The sequence below is a fragment of the Manihot esculenta genome, chromosome 5 (genome assembly GCF_001659605.2).
Source record: "Manihot esculenta cultivar AM560-2 chromosome 5, M.esculenta_v8, whole genome shotgun sequence".
NCBI classification, from domain to species: domain Eukaryota; kingdom Viridiplantae; phylum Streptophyta; class Magnoliopsida; order Malpighiales; family Euphorbiaceae; genus Manihot; species Manihot esculenta.
This window is the reverse complement of record NC_035165.2, coordinates 6,270,110-6,291,187: the sequence shown is the minus strand read 5'-3', so window position 1 is coordinate 6,291,187 and position 21,078 is coordinate 6,270,110. Positions and strand designations below refer to the sequence as shown.

General features: G+C 34.3%; 2 protein-coding genes across 3 annotated transcripts; one reads left to right on the top strand and one right to left on the bottom strand.

Moving 5' to 3' along the window:
- The first annotated feature begins 2,549 nt into the window (after positions 1-2,549).
- On the top strand, positions 2,550-8,258 carry LOC110614817 (fatty-acid-binding protein 1). Its single transcript, XM_021756484.2, has 4 exons — positions 2,550-2,961; positions 6,392-6,641; positions 7,151-7,242; positions 7,963-8,258. Exons 1-4 carry the CDS (start codon positions 2,571-2,573, stop codon positions 8,100-8,102), a joined length of 873 nt encoding a protein of 290 aa, XP_021612176.1. The 5' UTR covers positions 2,550-2,570; the 3' UTR covers positions 8,103-8,258.
- Positions 8,259-11,414: 3,156 nt separating this feature from the next.
- LOC110615790 (ribosome-recycling factor, chloroplastic) lies at positions 11,415-20,030 on the bottom strand. Of its 2 annotated transcripts, XM_021757897.2 has the most exons (11): positions 19,740-20,030; positions 19,466-19,607; positions 19,247-19,316; positions 19,040-19,135; positions 17,746-17,843; positions 17,367-17,478; positions 16,374-16,415; positions 14,663-14,719; positions 14,474-14,524; positions 12,666-12,722; positions 11,415-11,769 (listed from the first exon to the last, which is right to left on the bottom strand). In XM_021757897.2, exons 1-11 carry the CDS (start codon positions 19,825-19,827, stop codon positions 11,752-11,754), a joined length of 831 nt encoding a protein of 276 aa, XP_021613589.1. In that variant the 5' UTR covers positions 19,828-20,030; the 3' UTR covers positions 11,415-11,751. The 2 variants fall into 2 exon arrangements, with proteins under 2 accessions (XP_021613589.1, XP_043812692.1); XM_043956757.1 differs by lacking the exons at positions 11,415-11,769; positions 12,666-12,722; positions 14,474-14,524 and having other exon boundaries at positions 14,662-15,640.
- Between the last annotated feature and the right edge of the window lie 1,048 nt (positions 20,031-21,078).

Here is a 21,078-nt window from a genome sequence, read left to right as displayed (position 1 = left end):
GTTATAAGCTAAATTTAAAAATTTAATTAAACGCGGTCCCACAATCATAGTCCTAGATTGCCAGAAAACAACCCCAAACGTAGCAGTGGCACGTGATATTGAAAAATCCACCCTGTTCAGATTGAAAGAAGTGATTTATTTTTTTAAATTATCTTAATCTCTTTGGAACATGTAAAGTAAATTATTTATTTTTTTACATTACCATTATAAGATGTGAAATTTTTTTATATATAAAATAATATAATAAATAAAATAATATTGATTAATTATCACGATTGATGACTTTATTATTAATTATATAATATCATGTGATAATATTTATATTTAATATGGAAATTTTGGCTGGTCAAGGAAAGAAGTAAATATTGGTGGCTAAAAAAAAATCCATTAGATATATAAATTGTCTTAAATTAATCTATGATGACTATAAATATATTTTGGATTGACTAAATGATTTTTTAAAAGAAATAAATTTCTTGCTGACTCTTTTATATTTAGGGATGGCAACAGATTAGATATTTTTGGGTATCCGATCCGACCGAACTATTTGGGTAGTTATAATCGAATTTGGGATGGATTCGGGTTTTAAAAATAATAGTTTAAATTAATTTTTAATCGGGTTCAGAACGGGTTCAGATATTACTAATATAAATCGAATTCGGGTTCGAATAATTTAATTTTCACGGATACCCTACCCGTTTACATCCCTATTTTATATTCCTTAATTCCGCTTCCAAACCAAACAATTCAAGGTATATTCAAGAAAATAAGAAACGAAATTCCACCTATTTTTTTAATTATAATTATTTATTCATAATTTAATATAAATTTCTTAACTCCTGAATTATTGGTAAGAAAAAAGTTTGATGGTGTTGTATATAGATTGAAAAGTTAAGAAAACATATTTCTAATTCGACTTCTTATAAATTATAATTAATAATAAAGTTCAGTATAAATTAACTTAAATAATTTTTAAATTTATTTTTTAATTTGTTGAATAAAAAGGTTGTTAACTTTAATGAATATTAAAAATTATTGAATAAATTAATAATAAACTAAATTTGACTATAAACAAAAATAATATTTTTTTATTAATTAATGAAAAGGATTAATTGTTGTTAATTAAATTATTACTAAAATCGACAACAACATCAAAGTTTAAGATTAAATTAATAAAATTAAAAGATTTAATCAAAATTGAAATTTTTAATATTTTTACCATTTAGACTTTGTAATATTTATAGTTTAATCCAAATTGACAACTAAGACAAGTGCCCTTTGAAATGGGCAGTTAATAACAATTTTTTAGGTAATATAATTCCATAAAAATAAAGCTGCGTTTGGATATTTGTTTTAATTTATAAATTGATCAAATCAATTTATAAGGGACAAAAGTAAGCTGAATTTTTTGTTTATAACATTCTCTTACCTTATAAATTTAGTTTATGAAGCAAAAAAAAAAAAATTAAGGAATTATTTTTTTCATTTTAGAACTTATAAATTGATTTAATCAAAGAAATTAGAATATTATTATTATTATTTAATTTTAAAATTTAACCAATATCTTATTTAATATATTTTATAGTAATTTTAATAATAAATATATTTAGGATTTGGTTCTGTTGGGGTTTATATTGGAGTTTTGAGGCTTTCAAGCTGAGGTGGACTTCTGTATAGGTTTATATTTTATTCTCCTGTTGTGTTTAAGAGAGAGACCCTTTTTCTTTAGTCTGTTTATTTTAAGTGTGTATTTATTTATTTATAACTTAATTAATAATCTATTTTCTGAAAAAAAAACAGTCAAAAAATATGAAATTGAATATAAAATATGTACATGTTTTTTTAATGATGTAATTTTGAGCCATCGTCTTTGAAAATTCTCTAAATCATTTATTATTGTACCCGTAAATGACTTGGTTATTTTTCCATTCCCACAAATCTGAAGAACAAAATGCAGTTGGTCTCTCTTTTTGCTGACTTAATCAATCATTTTTACCTAGATTTTATATAAAATAATATATTATTTTAATTTTTTAAATAAAAATTTTAATTTAGTTATAAAATCTATCATGATTTTAGCTAATATTTATTTTTTATTACCCTGTAAAAATTACTCAAATAAGAATTATGTATGATGGAAATTGGAAAAAGAAGAATCGTCACTTCAACATATAACACAATCAAAGTGTTTCTCTCTTGATAAGCCTAATGATATGACTTCACATATATGCTATGCATGTGGTGGTTTAAGAGTTGTTTCTTTGGCGGTAGGTGCTAATTTTATACACAACTATTGCTATTTCCTGCTTCTTTTATTTACTAATCAAATTAAAATAATTAATATGTAATTTTTAAATTCATATCAAATTAAAACAATTTCATTTTTTATTTTTTAAATGGGCTTAGCCCACTTGCTTTTCTTAACGAGAATTTATTGGGCTGGATATGAGCATGGCCCAGCCCAATACTTCAAATTGTTGGGCCTTTGTCGCACGCTTGTTTTTCTCTCCCCAGCAAGAATCGGAGTATACAATAACCGATTAACGTCCATCTACCCGACAAAATCAACTATGGTTTCACTTCGCTTCCCATTCTTGTTTTCTCAGCCCAAACGCCCCTGCACTATTTCCAATGCCACCACCTCCCGCTCCTTCTCCGCCGCCACTGTCGTGGCTTGCTCCTTTGCTGCCGGAGCTGCTGCTTTTTCCGGCATAGCTGCTGCTCAGAAAATTACTAACCCAAAACGCTCATTTCTCCAAAATGCATTGGATTTTCTCCTACCTAATCATTCTTCATTGCCCTGGGGATCACTCTCTCTGGCTGACACGTCATCTACTGTTGTGGAATCGAAGACCGGTATGTCATTTCCTTCGGTCGTTTCCGAATCGCAGAGACTTTTGGGAATTGGGTTGAGAAGAAAGAGTGTTTTGGGATTGAAGAATATTGATGTCTATGCATTTGGTAACCATATTTATTAAACCTTTTTGTTTCTTTTAGTTTCCAAAGCTTTGATTTTTGCTTGCAGTGTAACTTCATTTCATGGAATGATGCACATTTTCTATTTAGATGGGTGTTGAGAGTACAATTTGCGCCATTGAACTATTTTTAGATGTCAGCATGCCCTATTTTTGTTATTAAAAGAAAAGTATGGGTTGATCATGGCCAAGAAAGCAAGAAGAATTCAGTGACTTACTGTTAAAATGAAAGCTATGTGTATAATTCGAGGACATTTCAGTGTTCAAGAGAAACAATTTTCAATTAACTTCTCTTCAAAATGGTTCTAGAGTCCAATACTACTTGACCATTTAAGGGTGCTTGACTTGTTTCTTTCCCCATATGCTTTCTTGGAAACATATTTTCACATTATTGACACAATGCCTATGTAGATGGGATTCACTACACATATAGCTTGGAAGAAGCGTACCATCTTTCTTTTTCTGAAAAATAACCACAGTAATAGCTCAAGTTTTTTACCTGTCCCTATGAACCTTTTCAGGTTATTCTGATGTGACAACTTCCTCATGTGATGGTTCTTCCACTCTCCTCTTTATAGTTTTATGGATATGCTCATCTTCCAGCATTATTTTGTAAATTTTATGCATGCCAATATTGTGGTTCTTTCTGCCGATACTAGCCTTATGCACAATATTCAGTTTATTTAAACAATTGGTATATACTACAAATGAAAGACAATGTATTATATTTTGAGCCTAGGTTACCTAGAGCGTGGATCGTTCTGGTACATGGAATGGAAATGAGAACATAAAACATCTTGTAACGACCCGGAAATCAGAACGCTACCAGCACTAGGATTCAGATCGGCTTAAGGTCGCCGGAACCCGTAACAAGCCTACTATACATTCTGGGTACCTGATAAAATCCCATACATGATCATTCTTTATAACAAAAACTTAAAAATTCCATAAAACCAAGCTCAACTTGTACATGTATCAAAACTGTAAACATAAAACACATACTAGAGCCCTCATCAAATGCTCTAGTATGTTAAACATCACATGCCTCAAGTTTGGTTCAAACATAACTCATAATTAAAAATTTTACATAAGGATCATGTTAACAGGGATTAAGGCCAAGCACAATTCTGATCCATTAAAATTTACATATACACACTATACTATTACATTTGACTACACCAGCAACTATGCCGACTTCCCGAGCTATCTTTGACCCTACAAACCTGGGGTTAGGGGAAAGGGATAAATTACAAGAGCCTAGTGAGCAGAACATAAAAACAGTTTAATAAACATACGCTCGTATGAAATGCGTCACAACACAAACAATACACATCAAGATGGACTTATCACCAATAACTCTCTACATATTCCAAAAGTGTTTGGCCCTCGATGGAGCTCCTCAAGACTTCCTCTTAAACATAACATAACTTATCCATAATGTCAGGGGCGTAGAATGGGTCTCGACCTGGACTTTCTCTTACATATTGCCAAGGGCGTAGAATGGGTCTCGACCTGGACTTTCGTATCGTATCATAACATATCATAATTGAGGGCTAGTGGATCATCCAATATTCATCCACATTAACAGTAAATTATGCAACGCATCATATTCGTGAATTCTAATGCAAAACAACCTAATACATAAACATGGCATTCGTGATGCATGAACATGTTTAAAAAGTTTGATTACTTTAAAATAATAGATTAGTTCAGTTCTACTCACCTCTAGCTGACGCTTGCCTAAAACTGGCGCAGTTATCTCACTGCTGGTCACTGCTGGTCTCTACGGTCTCCTAGATCCAATTCTACACAGATGGACTCAAATGAGGGATCAATTATAATTATTACATGACTCTCAACAATTCCCCAAGAACCCCCCTAAACATACTAAAACATACATATAAAACAGGCAGAAGAAGACTGGGCAGAGGACTTTCGGCAACAGGTTCGGCGGCCGAAGGTCCTTCACAGATCCGAAAGTTAGAGACTTTCGGGGGCAGGTTCGGCAGCCTAAACTCCACACAGATCTGAAAGTCAGCAACCTTCGGGGGTAGGTTCGGCGGCCTAAACCCCTTCACAGATCCGAAAGTCCATGCTTTTAGGGGCAAGTTAGGCGGCCAAAAGGCTGCCTCCACAAGCAGGTTCGGCGGTCGAACCTAGGTTCTCCAGCAAGGCAGAACCCGATTCTGCCCTATGCACAAAGCCACCAAAACACTCCAATCCTCACACCCAACTACTCAAGAACATTCCTACTTACTCAATCATGCATAAGGGACATAAAACTAGTCTAAGCCCCACCAAGCAACAACAAAAACACAAGAGGAAGCATTTGTCATCAGAACTAACACAAACCCTAAAACTTTAGATCTAACCATTTCATGCATTATTAACCCTTAACCTTTTCTTAAAACTTATTTAAAACATAGGAAAAGCAAACATCTAGACTTACCTCTTGGAGATCTAAAGGTGCCAGCAACCTCAACTTGGAGATGAGGTAAAACGGCCTCCGGAGGTCTCCAAGGTTTAAAACTTTAGATTTGAACTCAAATCTTCAAAAACGAGGGAAAACTCATGAATTTTCTGAGGAGATTGAAGGAACAACAACAAGAACAACAAAGGGAGGGCAATGACTCACCTCTGTCCGAAAATGGAGAGAAAACTCTCTCATTTTCGGGCTGAAGGCCTCTTATAGGTGGCTGGAGGAGCCACCTTCGGCGGCCTGGAGGAACCTTCTTTCGACGGCCGAACCTGGGGTTTTCCTTCAACACTCTTCTCTTTCTTTTTAACATAAACTCTAAAAGAAAAAGTTTCAAATTCATTTTATAAAAACCTTATTTTACCTTTCTAAGAGATTCCAGTCTCGAGATTCAGGATTCCAACGGGGATTCCGTCGGAAGGTTGGAATTCCGACGCCGGAACTTAGCTAGGTATTACATTGTCTAGAAATGTGGTATCGTCGGTGTAGGTTTCTTTGAAGTTGTTTAATGAGAACAAAATAGATTGTCTAGATTGCATATGTGATGCAAAATGGAATAGTATCATACAATGCATGAAATAAGAATAAGAAGTTTTTGTACTATATTAATAAATTAGTTTAATTTTAAAAAAAAATCCATAATAACTACTTTATTGCTGTAAAGATATCTGAATCCAAAAATTTACAGCATAATATTGATGATCATAACAGCAGTTATCCAAGATTTGTTTCATTAAGATTGTTTGATTCTCTACTTATAGTTGATTGCATTTTGGAATGCTATTGTGAACATAAAAATCCAAATTTCTAATCATCCATAACCTGGATCATAGTTACAGAACGCAAATCTAAGGTGTGTAATGTTTTCTGGTACATAGAATTGAACAATGACAAAATAGTGGTCAGTTCTCCATTTTGACAGAATTATGTAATTTGATAGGTGTTTATGCTGACAATGATGAAGTGAAGAAAGTCCTGGGTCAGAAATATGGAAAACTATCCATTTCTGAACTTAAGGAAAACGAAGGGTTCAAAGAGGATCTCATGGAAGGTGATATTTGCATGACTGTTCGACTGCAGATAGTATATAGTAAACTAAGCATTCGCTCTGTACGAAGTGCTTTTGAAGAATCTGTGGGAAGCAGACTGCAAAAGTTCGGTGGGCCAGATAACAAGGAATTGCTTCGGAGGTGAATTTATTTTCCAATAGTAGTATTCTTGCCATTTCCTTAGCCATAATGGTTATAAAATGTTAATGCAGTATAACTGCTCAGAGGGTCACAATTTTGATATATTACAATTCTGGAGGTTGCTATTCTTTCTTTGATCTTTTGTTTTTCAGGTACTATACTTGGTTTTATGGTTGAAAAATGATCCAATTTTTTAAGGACGAGTGATATTTTAAGTCTCCATTTTGCTTGCTGTTGTGGGACAAAATATTTCATATTGCAGTTGGATATACATACCTAGCACAGCATAATAGGTTTGCAATAATGTTTTTTTGTCTGATTTACTTCAATCTTCTCCATGCGTTCCAAAGTTTGAGACAGTCCCTCCAAGAGAGAATTTATTTTTTCCCCTTTTTTATGGACCTGCAATTTTAGCAAGAACCAGTCTATTGTCAGTTTTTGGTTGAGCAGTTGCCTGGATGACATATATTTGTGCATTTATACTCTCCTAATAGTCGATACACGTGTAGGTTTGCTTCACAGTTTAAGGATGAATATAAAATACCAAAGGGTTCTGTGATAGAGCTCTCAAAGGATCGTGGCCATGTGCTTCGAACAAGAAGTAAGACTTCCTTTTCACTTCCTTTTCTCTTGTTATGTTATCTAAAGTTTCGAGTTAACTTGCTGCATGATTGTCTATCTTTTCCATGATTCTAAATTTAGTTGTTCTGATATTGTTAAAACTAGTGATCCAACTTCAGCTATGACTGTTTTGATGATTTTATAATCTAGAACTTAATTGCAGTCGCCAAAGCTTTGAAATAGGGATGTGACCTAACAAATTGAACTTTGATTAGTAGTAACCAAAAATCTTTTCTGGATTTTGAAAAATAGTGAACCAGTGGTAAAGAAAGAAATGTGAATGATGGAACCTTGAAGTGGTAAAATGGATCGTAGACATCACCACAAAATAAAACATTGGGATTGAATTCTCTTTCTTAGGAACCTATTGTCTTAAATACACATCAGCCACTATGCAACTTCTTCAATTTGTCGATACTCTGGCCCATAACTACATTCTTGTCAAACATATATCAGACACGAGAATGTGTACATGCCCAACACCTAATGGTCCAAGCAACATAAGCTAATTCTTGTTAAAGTACATTTTTGAGGGTGCTGCATTTTGACATCAGTAAAATGGAGTAATTTAAAATGACAATCCATACAAATGTCCTAGTTATGTGGAGGATAAATAGTAAGCCATTTATGCTTTCACATGAAAGTTTCAGTTTTGTCATATGATGGATTTTCTAATTTCATTTTGATACAATTTCTGCAGTTGATGGGAAGGAGGTGGGAAGCATCCAAAGCAAACTCCTTTGTCGATCAATTTTAGACCTATATATGGGTGAGGACCCATTTGATAGACAGGCCAAAGAAGAGATTGAGAGTAAATTGGCATCTTTCCTTCAACAGTGAGTGATCATCGTACAACGTATTCAGATGACATCTGGAATCTCTACTTTGTTATATATTTTGTGGAACTATTATGTCATCCTTCCCAAACAGAGATCAAATCTCAAAAGATATTGAATTGCATAAGAGAAATATGCACAACCCAATACAAATAGTTAATAGGCTTGAATCTAAGAAAAACCTAAATGCCTATCACATTTAACCCAGCCCATTGGTTTGTCCACGTACCCTAGCGGATGGGTCAGCAACAGAAAGAAGTCGCCGCTGCAAACATAACTTGGAAAGAGAGGCAAAAGCTTCGGAATCCACCGAGAAATAAGCATAATTGCTTTAGAGAAGAGACCCAATAGTCAAAACAAGGAACATCAAGAACCAATCGTGCACTCAATTGCACACATCAAACTCATTAGGAGAGAGAAGCACCCATAATTAGAGCCAAGTGGTTAAACTCATACTGAGGAACAAATGGGACCCCATCGAGTGTCACTCTAGATGTTAAGAGTGGGATATAAGTCAAAACCCAGGGAAGCAACAAAGCTATCATTGTCGTGCAAACTACACTTTCGACTACTCTCTCACGTCTTGAGAGTCAGCCATCCAAAATTAGATTGGCTAAGCATCTCAAAGATATTTTAGTTTTAAACTAGATCTAACCTTTCTAAAGCAGAAAAAATATACATAAGCAGTTTGAAGTGTCGGCAAAAAAACAACATTAAACTCAAACAGAAGCAACAAAGATAAAAGAACAGCAGGCAAAAAAACCCTTTGCTAGAACCAAGCCCTTTTTCTCCCTCCAGTCAATTCCAGCTCCTTCGTGTACAGTAGGTGCCTACTGCCTAGGTGCTCGCCAAATACTTTTCTTTTTTACTATAAATAAATCTCAGTGTATCCAATGCTCAGTCGCAGTTTAGTTTGAATTATGAACCATATTAGAATTAAATCGGTCGATCAATTTTGATTATTGAATCAGATCAAAACCTTATATTTGGAGCCGATTACTTGCGCCCCCATTTGAAGGCTGAATTGTCCAATTCGAACAAGCAATCTAATTCGATTTCAATTTAATAGTGTCTCTAGAATTCTTACGTCCAAAAAAGAAAAGCGAAAAAGAAAAATATAACAAGAGCAGTAGTTGATAATAGTCTTTCCACAGCTTTAAAAATATTACACTTCAATTTCTCATTTTGGTAAATTTCTTATTATTAAAAACATTACTTAAAAATCCCTGAAGTCATTTTGTTTATATATCTATTAGAACTGATACATGGCAAAATCATAGTATAAAAAATTAATAACAGCCTTCTCATGCAAGGAACAAGCATATATCAACTATATCAGATGAAGGATTATTTTTTTTCAAATATTTTTAAATATGATGGATTATATAATGCCTTTAAAGATTAAAATAAAAAAATTATGGGCAATAACCTCCAAAGTTGAACACGATTGATATAAATTATCCAACCACAAGGTTGTACTTTTCAATAGTAAGTTAATTCTGAACAAATGCCCTAAAAAAAGCCACATGCTACAATATGAAACAAATGGAAGAAATGTGACATCAGTGTACATGCTTGCTAGCTTTCGGCATTAATGCCTCAGGGCATAGTCAATGCACATGCTTGCTAACTTTCAATATTAATGCTCCTGGCAACACAAGTGCACATATTTGCTAGTTTTCAGTATTAATGCCTCCAGGGCATAGATGTACTATGAAAGGAATGAGAAAAAATGTGGCAACATCAGTTTGCTAGCTTTCAGTGTTAATGCCTTAGGGCATAGTTGTCCTATGAAATGAATGGAAGAGATGTGGCAATACTAGTGCACATGCTTGCTAGTTTTCGGTACTAATGCTCCAGGGCAGGACATAGTTATAAACAAATGAAAGAGATGTCGCAACACCCGTGCACATACTTGCTAACTTTCAGTATTAATGCCTCAGGGCATAGTTGTACTATGAAACAAATGGAAAAGATGTTGCAACACTAGTGCACAGGCTTACTAGCTTTCAGTATTAATGCCCCCGCCGCATAGTTGTACTATGAAACGAGTGGAAGAGATTATACTTGCTAGCTTTTAGTATAAATGCCCTAAGGCATAGGTTTACTATAAAATGAATGGAAGAGATGTGACAACACTAATGCACATGCTAGCTTTTAATATTAATGCCTTCAGGGCACAATTATACTATGAATCAAAGGAAAGAGATTATACTTATTAGCTTTCAGTATTAATGCCCAAGGCATATTTGTATTACGATATGAATGGTAGAAATGTGGCAACACACGTGAACATTCTTGCTTGGGGGCATTAACACTAAAAGCTAGCAAGCATGTGCACCGGTGTTACCACATATCTTCCATTTGTTTCCAATATTATGCCCCAGAGCAATGAAACGAATGGAAGAAATGTCTTGTTAGCTTTCGGTATTAATACTCTCAGGGCATATTTATACTATGAAACGAATGGAAGAAATGTAGCAACACCAGTGCACCTGCTTGCTTGCTTTCAGTATTAATGCTCCCAAGGCATAGTTTTACTATGAAACGAATGGAAGAATGTGACAACGCTAGTGCACATGCTTGCTTTCAGTATTAATGCTCCCAAGGCATAGTTTTACTATGAAACGAATGGAAGAGATGTAGCAACACCAGTGCGCATGCTTGCTAGCTTTTAGTATTAATGTCCCCAAGGCATAGGTTTATTATGAAATGAATGGAAGAGATGCGGCAACACCACATACTTGCTAGCTTTCAATGTTAATGCCCCTAGGGCATAGTTCTATTATGAAAATGAATAGAAGAAATGTGGCTAGCTTTCAATGTTAATGCCCCTAGGGCATAGTTATACTATGAAAATGAATAGAAGAAATGTGGCAAACACCAGTACACATACTTGCTAACTTTTAATATTAATGCCCTTAGGGCATAGTTATACTATGAAACGAATGGAAGAAATGTGATAATACTAATACACATGCTAGCTTTCAATATTAATACCCCAGAGCATAGTTATACTATGAAACGAATCTCACAAATGTGACAACACCGATGCTCATACTTGCTAGCTTTCAGTATTAATGCCTCGGGGTATAGTTACACTATGAAACAAATCGAAGAAATGTGGCAATACCAGTGCACATGCTTGCTAGCTTTTAGTATTAATGCCCCAGGGCATAGTTATACGTACACATGTTCGGTATCATATAATTTCAACTCAGTTATAGCAGATGCCATTGCTATTCTCGTGCTTCGGAGTTAGAATGTTGATAAGAGGGAGGTCTTCCGAGTTAGAATATTATGCACATCACCAATAGAAATCTCAAATGATGAATAGCACAAGTCCCATCATATGAGCCAATGTTGGAAACAAGAAAATGGGCTAACATTTCTCATCATTACAATGCCATGCCAATATCATGGTATTTTCTTGTAGACAGTAACTAACTCCTATCTTGAGACAATATACCAACGAAAATTTTGAAAAATGCTATACATACGACTAACAAATGCTCAATAATACTCCGTTTTCGCATCTCATTCACAATATCCTTTTGCCTTCCTCAACAGTTACGGACATTACCACCTCACAAGTTTGTCCCAAAATGGAGACTTACGGCAGAAACCTTTTTACATTTGTGCACAAACAACTTTCAAACCTTCAGCAATTCCTGAAAGACAAAGCTCGCTGTCAGCATATGTTAATCATTACAACAAAATAAGATGTCAAATGAAAAAAATCTTTCAGAGTAATGGAATCCCTTAACCAAATAGTTAAAAAAGATGGACAGCAATCAGAGTGCAGCACTCTTAGATTGTATTTGACATCACTCTCAATCTGAAGAGCTCATACGAAGTCATATAAGAATGTATTTATCACTGCTGACACTAAGATGCTTCTGGTCAGGATGAGTTTGCATATGCAAAATGATAAAGAGTAGCATCTTTATTTTTTTACGATGTGAGTCACATGACTGTATTCTTGTTCGGTATCATATAAGTCATATGACTGTATTTGATATCCCATGAATATGCAAGAGTGTCAATGCTATCTTTACCTACATTATTTCATGCAATTTCACAAAAATCTCAAATTCAACAGCTATATGCTATTTCATGCTATCCAAATTGTTTCACAGTTCCAACACAAGACTGGTCAACTTTTTGGTCAGATATTATGTTGCAGCTATTGAAGCTTATATCCCTTTGAGAACCCATAATTCTATTTCAGGATTTTTATTCATTTGCTAAGCCACATTTCTTCTGCTTTTGAATCAACTTGCCAACCCAACCTGGAATTCACAAGCCCAGGAGAAAACATCCCATAATCCCTTTGTAATTGGTCCTGAGATTGGTAGAGAACAAAGAGAAATTTTTCACCTCTAGTTGAAGGAATTCAAGATTTAAGATCTTTATCATGCTTCCAGAGAATGCATATTTATACATTCACGCATTATTCATATAAGAAAAACAAGCAGCTGAAATAATAATGATAATAAAAGTTATATTCCCATCTACAAAGTAAAACAGTTTTTCCCATTCTATCAGTTTGTTCACAAGGACATACCTTTTCCTTTTGTTTGAAGATGCTGTCAATCTTCTTCATGTATTCATCTGTTAGCTTCTGTAAGAAGGAAACAATGTTAACTTAGATTGCTCAAATAGGAATTAACTTAGAGAGCTCAAAAGAGGCTGAATGTGGGAATCTGTCAGTTATTTGTTCGTCACAGAAAAAATAAAAGATATGGACCGAGGAACGATGAAAGAGAATAAGAAAAATGAAAAAATTCAAATCCCAATGCCTACTAAAATATTATTAGCATACCACAAAACATTATCAAAACACTACCAAGGTATTTCCAGCAATACCACATGCAATAGGGTGTAGGGGTGTTCAATGGTTAGTTTGGATTAAATTTGGATCCAAACCATCTTTGTTTAGTTGGTTTTATAACCAAATTCAATCTAAACCATATATCTTTTTGGTTAACCGTTAACCAATGATTAACGATCCAAACTATCTACTAGATTCATATCCCATCGACTATTAAAATTAATTTACTAATTAATGATATACTAATTATAAAATACAATGAAAAATCATTCAGGTCTTAACTGCAAATTTGCTAATATAATAAAAGTACAATTAAAAAATATAAATTAAAAAGTATCATAAAAAATTAAATGAAAATAATGAAATAAAAATAGAAAAATTAAATTTAGATATTACATTTCAAATAATAACGAAACAAAAAATATCTATTTTAGTTTATAAATTATACACTTTTAAATCTTGTAAACTAAAAAAAAAAATTAATTTCAAAATAAAAATTATAACTTTAATTTTAATTTTTCAGAAATTGAAAAAATTAAAATAATTTCTGCATATCATTTTAATTATTTTCAGAAATGTGTCTAAATTAATTTTGTAGAAATTAAAAAATAAAATATATCTTGCACATTATTTTAACTCTTTTTTAGAAAAGTGACTACTTTAAATTTTGCACGAATTAAAAATTAAAATAATTTATACATATTAATTTAACTTTTTTCATAAATGTGACTAATTTTAATTTTATATAAATTAAAAAATTATTGTACCTAAAATAATTGCAGAAAAATAAAATAACGTATCTGCAAAATATACTACAGGTGCAAAAATATGACTAATTTTTTTATTTTTCAGAAATTAAAAAATAAAAATAAAAATAAAATAATTGAATTGAGATATTACATTCTTAATAATAATAGAGATACAAAAAAAATCTAATTAGTATTTATTCAAACTAAACATAAAAACTAAAGAAGATAAGGTAAAATTAGAATTTAGGATGTGTAGTTTATATTTATTGGTTAACCAACAAAAAACCATATAAGTTGAATAAAATATACAAACCAATCCAACATAACCATTTAACTAAGTTTGTTGGTTTGAGTTGAGTTGAATTGGTTGAATTTTATGGATTGAACCAATCCATGAACACCCCTAATATGCAGCAAGCCAAGCTGCTATTAGACTATTTAAGTGTTTCACAAATGCATCTGACTCATGACTGAAAGAATAGGGTTAAATAAAATAGCGCACAATATAAGCACCACAACTAGTAAGAACTCTTTCAAGAAAATTTCCAACCATTTGGTGCTTGTCATGACATATCTTAGCAATATAATCCACTCAACCTGCATGACAACTACCGAGTAAACATAAAGTGCCTTGCATGTCTAGCAAAATTCAGTGACACTGTTAAAGCAGTTTGTTAGTGAGTTCATTTCATAAACACTAAAAAAAACTGCACGCCTATCTGTACTGTTAAAAGAAAGCATCCAAAATCATCCCGAGACAATGGGCTGCAAAAAAGTAAAGCATGAAGTTACCTGTAAGTCACTGGACAAGTCCTTGACATTATCCTCTGAGAGCTTTTTCTCCTGAAGAAAAAGGATTAAGATACAAACCATTAAAAAAAAAGATTAGGATAAAAATACACAGGGAAATAAACTGCCCCACCCCCCAACCAGAAGTAGAAGAAATAACTAAAAAACAACACAATGTTTTTCGATGCAAACCTTCTCCAGTTTCTCATAGGCTTTCAGTGCATCTCTTCTAATATTCCTCAATGCTACCTAGAAAAGACAGATTAAGAAAAATCATTTCAAGGAAAAGATCAATGACTCTAATGTAGTCTACCGGCCATAAATGAACTAGTTCAATCAGCAGCTAGCTTGTAAACAAATGCAGTAAAACTTCATGTTTCTTTTATTGAGATAAGTGATTGAATTTAAACATAAAATTTTGGCTCTATTAATAAATGAATTAAACACAAATTTAATACAGGTGAACTTGGATTGATTTAAGTTCATGAACAAGCTCCTTTGCAGTTTTCCTTTTCATTTAATAGGGACCCCTACTTTAATTCCAAGGTTTTTAAATCCGGCCCAATCATTGAACTGGTGAAGATAGGGTTTTAAGAGTTTTTCAACCAATATATATTAAATCATAATTAGATATATAAAATTAATCATCCCTTTAAAATAAATATATATTAACAACATAAACGATAAAAATAATTAAATGATTCGGTTTAAAATAAATAAATTGTTTGCACACAGATGTTTAATGCAAGTAAGATGGTCAAGTGGATAAGGGCAACACCCTGAATAAGCAAAAATGTATTTTTTGACATTATTAAGGAGAAAACAATTTTTAAACCAGATGGACCAGCCAGTGCTCCAGTTCCCAGTCTTACTGGCTGGTCCAGTCCAGTTTTGAACACTATATTTAATTCTCATGTGTCCTCCCTCCTAGGGCCTTGGGCCAAACTCGTAGGATAAGGCTTCAAATACTCAGATTAAAAGCTTTTGATCTGCATCTTTTAGTGGCTTGAATTGAAAGATATAATCAGCACAAATATTTAACAAAGTCAAACTCAGTTTGAGTAGAATAAAAACAAACCAAGAACCAAGCCAAGCTTGACAATTATTAACAACCTAATTTAGAAAGCTGAGAACCTGTAGGCTCAGTTGAGTATCCCCATTAGCCAATTTCTACATGCAAATGACAAGATAAGAAAAAAATTACACTTTATAATTCATCTGTTAATAAAGAACTACACTTTAGAATGAATCTATTCGTTAAATTTGGGCAAGCCCTAACTCACCTAAAAACTAGCCTAAAAACTAGTTTAAGAGGAGTGCCTTAAAAGGGCACATTACCCTATCCCAAACCGATGTCAGATTCAACATACCCCTTCATGCCCAGAACTACATTGGAGCAAATATTTACAGGAGATCCAATTTCAGTGGGAAGACTCTGATACTATATTAAATTTAGACTAGCTCTAAGTCACCCCAAAAGCTAGCTCAGAAGGGAGGAGTGCTTAAAGGTCTTATAAAATCGATGTGGAATTTAACATACCATACTAAATTTGGAGCAGATCTACCTCACACCAAAAGCCAATTCAAGAGGGAGGAGGAGCAGGACACATTATTCTATCCCAATTCGATATGGGATTCAATAGAATGCGCAATGTGAACCTAAGAATGTGTGCCTTTCTGTGTTCTTCAATGAAAACTTCAAGTGAAGAAACACATTATTTCACATTAGTTCTAAATTCTCTGAAGAATTCAATTAATAGATATACATTCTTGCAGGTCCCAATAGATGGGCCTATTTTACTGTATTACCCTAAGATCATTATAACTATACATAATTAATCTGATTGAAGCAGTGGTAAATTATCTTATTTTTAACCAGTAACTAAACAAAATTGATATTCACCTTTCCTTCTTCAGCCTGTTTAGCAACCATTTTTGACAACTCCTGCAAATGAGAAAGATAAAGGAAAAAAAGAATTCACCATAAGATCCCCAGAAGTATACTTCTTAAAATCATCTCAAACAAGACTCTATTTCAATTTTCATCATTCATCTATAACAAATTTATTATGAATTTCTCTAAATTTCTGCTTGGTAAGGCATGCACCAAATGTGTTAACTTTTTGATGTACGTAGCAAAGTGTAGACAAATTACAAACCAAAAACATAAAACAAACAGGAGGTTTTGCTGAGATATGGTTGACCACTTCCACCACTCAAATTTTCACAAATGTTACAGCAGAAACATTGGGTGGGACTGGGACTATCCAGTCAATTGCATATAATTGAAAAGAATTTTTACCCACTGAGCGTGTTTTTCAGAGAGAGAGAGAGTGTGTGTGTGTGTGGGTGTAGAGAGAGGGAGAGAATTAGATGTCAAGCCAATGATGCGGAGGTCAATCATAAGCAGTGACGGATGCGGTATTTACATTTAGGGGGCACCACAATATACTTAACAATTAAAGTCTACCTTTTATAATTTTTATTAAAAGTTAATGGGGGCTAAATGTGGTAATTTATTAAAAATAAACTCATATTTAACTTATTTACATGTAAAAATTAAAATTTCAGGGGGGGGCAACAGCCCCTACCAGTCCCCCTATAGGTCTGTCACTGATCATAAGCTCCAGTAAGCAAGCAAGGAACTAAAGAAACACAGCATGGGAAAGTTGGCAGGCTGTATCCAACATACAGCAGAAGTGAATAGAACTAGAATGTAAAACGAACATTTCCAACGGGATTCTTGATAACTTAGATACAATAGCCATGGCTATATTTAACTTCACATGTAACCGCACAAAGTGTAAAATGCAACAAATAATGTAGAGGATTAAAGGCCCCGCAGATCTTTCGCGTAGTTACCACTTGCTACATCCCATGAGCGAAAGGAAATTACCTTCCTTCTTTCTGAGGTCAATTGAGGAAGGGACAACCGTATCACTTCTCCATCATTATTTGGAGTCAAACCAAGATCAGAGCTGACAATGGCCTTCTCTATAGCCTTTAAGCTGGCATGCAAGAAGTAACAAATATAAGAAAACAAAATGAAATAGTCAGCAAAGATTCATAATCATTGTGTCACTACACATGCTGTTATTTTAGCAAATGAAAATCTTGTGAAACTGTCTCTATTATCTGGCACATAGTTGACAACTGGAATGCTAATTTTTAGTATGTATATTGTCTACTATATCTATTCAGGGAAGAGTAAATAAGCTTGGTCTGATGGTCCTCAAATATTCCCAGTTTTCCTGTCTCTTTGCTTTTTGCAATACCTGGATTTGTCATATGGCTGGACTAAAAGAGAACTTGATTCAGGAGTACTGATTTGAGCTATGCTCTTCAAGCTGACTGGGCTTCCATAATACTCCACCTGTAAAAGCATGGTTTCATAGCTTTCGAATAAAACGTGTCACTTTAACAGAACAATAAACTATAACTATAAGATGCTCCATAAAAATTGCTCAACAAGCAACCTCATGTCTGCTATGTTGAAGACTGAGCGCATGTTTAAGAAGAGATGTAATCTAGATTGAATGTAAACATTAACCAAGAGTGAGAACTCTCACAACATTTAATACCATTTGTATAAAATGAAAAAATAAATAAGAATAAGAACAGAAATCATTACATTTTTCTTCCTCACTAGAACAGTTCTTCCTACAACATAAATCTACCTGAATCAGATTAGAATAGAGTGAGCTTAAAAGCATCAAGCTTATTTTCATGTGGAGATATTAAATGCAATAAAACTATGCTACAGATTTGAATTATGTAGCAAGAAGAAAAAATAAAATAAAATAAAATATGGCATGCTTCTTATTTCCAAACCTAGAACTTATTCCTTGGTGCTCATACCAAAAGTTCCAGCTAAAGCAACCATTTTCTTTAATTCCTTCAAATCAAAGGGCATAAGACTATTGGAAGTTGGAACCTACACCAGACACATCACATTCTGATTTCTACTATGGTATGTTAAAGAAACACCAGTCCCGGCCACTCTTTCTACGTTAGTTCTTAGCTTAAAGAGGTTTCTTTTACAAAGTTGTAGTGTGGCAAAGCACCAAGGCTGTGTAAGGCTCCCTGATAGTGGAGAAGGTGAAGCAAGGATAGAAAGCTATATCATATAGATTGTTACTGAGAATGGATCTTGTACATAGCTACAGATGGATCCTGGCTCTGCAAAGCAGGCCAGATGAGTTGCAAATGTCTATTAGAGATATGGGAAATCCTCAAGCTTAGATACTTTGCAGCACAAATGAGGGCAGCCTGTTTATGGGGTTTGGGGGATGCCTTGAACTTTACAAGAAGAATGTCAACAGTGTGATGTCATTTGTTGAATGTACAAAATCAAGAGAAATTACAAATATAAATTATTGAATTCCTAAGCAACATATAGCAAATAATGCTTATGAAAAAGAAGCACAAGTGAAAAGGAACTAAATCGTGTATTTCGTTTCTGGGGGAAGTTATAATCAGCACAGGTTTTCTTTTTGTTTTTTTGGAAAATCATCATATTATGCATGTGAATCGAAAACAAGGCTTTACAGACTGACACGGAATGCATACCTCAATCTTATCTAGTATTGCTGGGTTTGCCCTGCCTGTCCTTACAGAATTAAAATTGGTTCTGACTGTTTCAATGGTCTTTTCCATCCTTGCTTTCTGACAATAACCAACACCCTCAATTACTACTTAGTAGACAGCTATGTAAGCAGGCCTTCAACCCTTACATATCTGACCACATAATAAACTTTACAGAACCAAAACACTTACAGCATCCTTCTCAATAGAGGACTTCTCCGCTTCAATTTCTTCAATGGTCGCGCACTGTATCACTCCTCTTCTGTATGTGATACAAAATCGCACACACAATATAACAATCAAGTATCTCGGAAGCATTAATTATCTCAAACACGAATAAGCCAATCCAATATTCTCCCAATAGCAGAAGCATAGCAAGTAATAGCAATAAACAAGGCATGATTTACTTGCCTCTTCTGCAACAACTGCTTCACAGCAATGGAGTTGGCGGAAAGTTTGGTGGCACCGGCGTAGTGAGAAGTCGAGCTCCACAAACTCACAGCGGCACTATGTGAACGGTTGTTATCATTGTAGTTTGCACCATAAGACGAAACTGAAACATTGCTTCACATTAGAGTGCTTTAATTGAGCAGTGGAAAAGACAGTATGAAATTGCAGAAACCAGCCACAGGCATTAATGAAACCTAGGAAGATGAAGGAGGGGGAATGGAAGGAAACAAAGTACCTGGAAGAGAAAGGAGGATTTTGGGAGGTTTTGGCTTGGATTGGAAGACGGACCTGAGTGGTGTCGTTGAAGAGAACGCAGTAGCCATCAAAGCTAGAGGCTAAGAATGAGTTTTCTCGAGAGTGATGTTGAGGCGAAGTTTAGAGTCTTGGGTCGTCAACCAGCTACCAAAGAGTGAGGCTGTTATTGTGTTTGTGGATAAGAGCTGCTGAGTAATGGCATTTCCTGGGCTGCACGATCGTTGCTGGGTGACGTGCTTTATTAAACCCGACCCGGTCTGAACTGGTATCGACCCAATACCATTCATTTTAAATACGGCCTCCATCCAAATATATATATATACATACAATTTATCTTTTTAGTGCTTGGGGTGTTTGGTTTTCCACTTTCCAGCCTAATGAGCCCTTTATAATATGGCCCTACAAGCGGGGCCGCAACAGAAGCCTCAAACTTCGAAGCCCAGTGGCCCCAAAGCAATACATGGACAAGCCTCCGTTTTCTTTATTCGCCTCGTCGGTTGTTGCCTTTTGTGTGACAAGTTTCACTACATGTTTAGCAAAAGATATTTAGGCCAATTTCAATGCAGTTAAGTTTTCGATTAATGTTTAAAACAAGCCAAGTCCATCCCACGACATTAAGTACAAGGGATAACATTAGCATTATATTAGAAACTAACACAATTTGCAAGTGTTGCGGTGGGGTGCTGCCTGCAAATCACGCACGACGAATTTCCATTGAAAAAACCAGCAGTTATTGGGGCCAAACATGAATTGGGCTTTGGCTCTTGAGCCTAAACAGCATAAACGACAGATTGCTTTGGGCTATTAATTGCAGCTACATAATTGCAAGCAAGCATGCATGCAGTTCCATATCCTTTGGAGAAAAGCTCATTGATCTTAATTCCTACTGGTCATAATGGTTATTTCAGGTGGCTGCATTATGGTGTCTTCCTCGCTCTTCATCATAGTACAAAACACTTGTTACGCTAACACAAAAGAAAAAAACAAAATAAATAAAATCTCTTACTCGATCTGTCTCCTGAATGAAAAATTACGTCTTTCTATACTTGTGACAAATAGTGCCACTCTGTCCATTTCATCATTTCTTCCAGAAAACGACCATACGCCTTCATTTACATTTCTTTTAAGCCATTGTTTTTATTTTTGTCTTCTTTTCTGTTTTTCTACCTGTCATCATCTATGTACCTCGGTCTAAATTTCTTTTCTCAATTAAAAAATGTAACTATACGCCTGTTACTGTGCCACATTACAGTAAAATACTTTTAAATTAAGGTGTACGAGCACCCACCATATATAACTTTATTATTTTCAAATATATT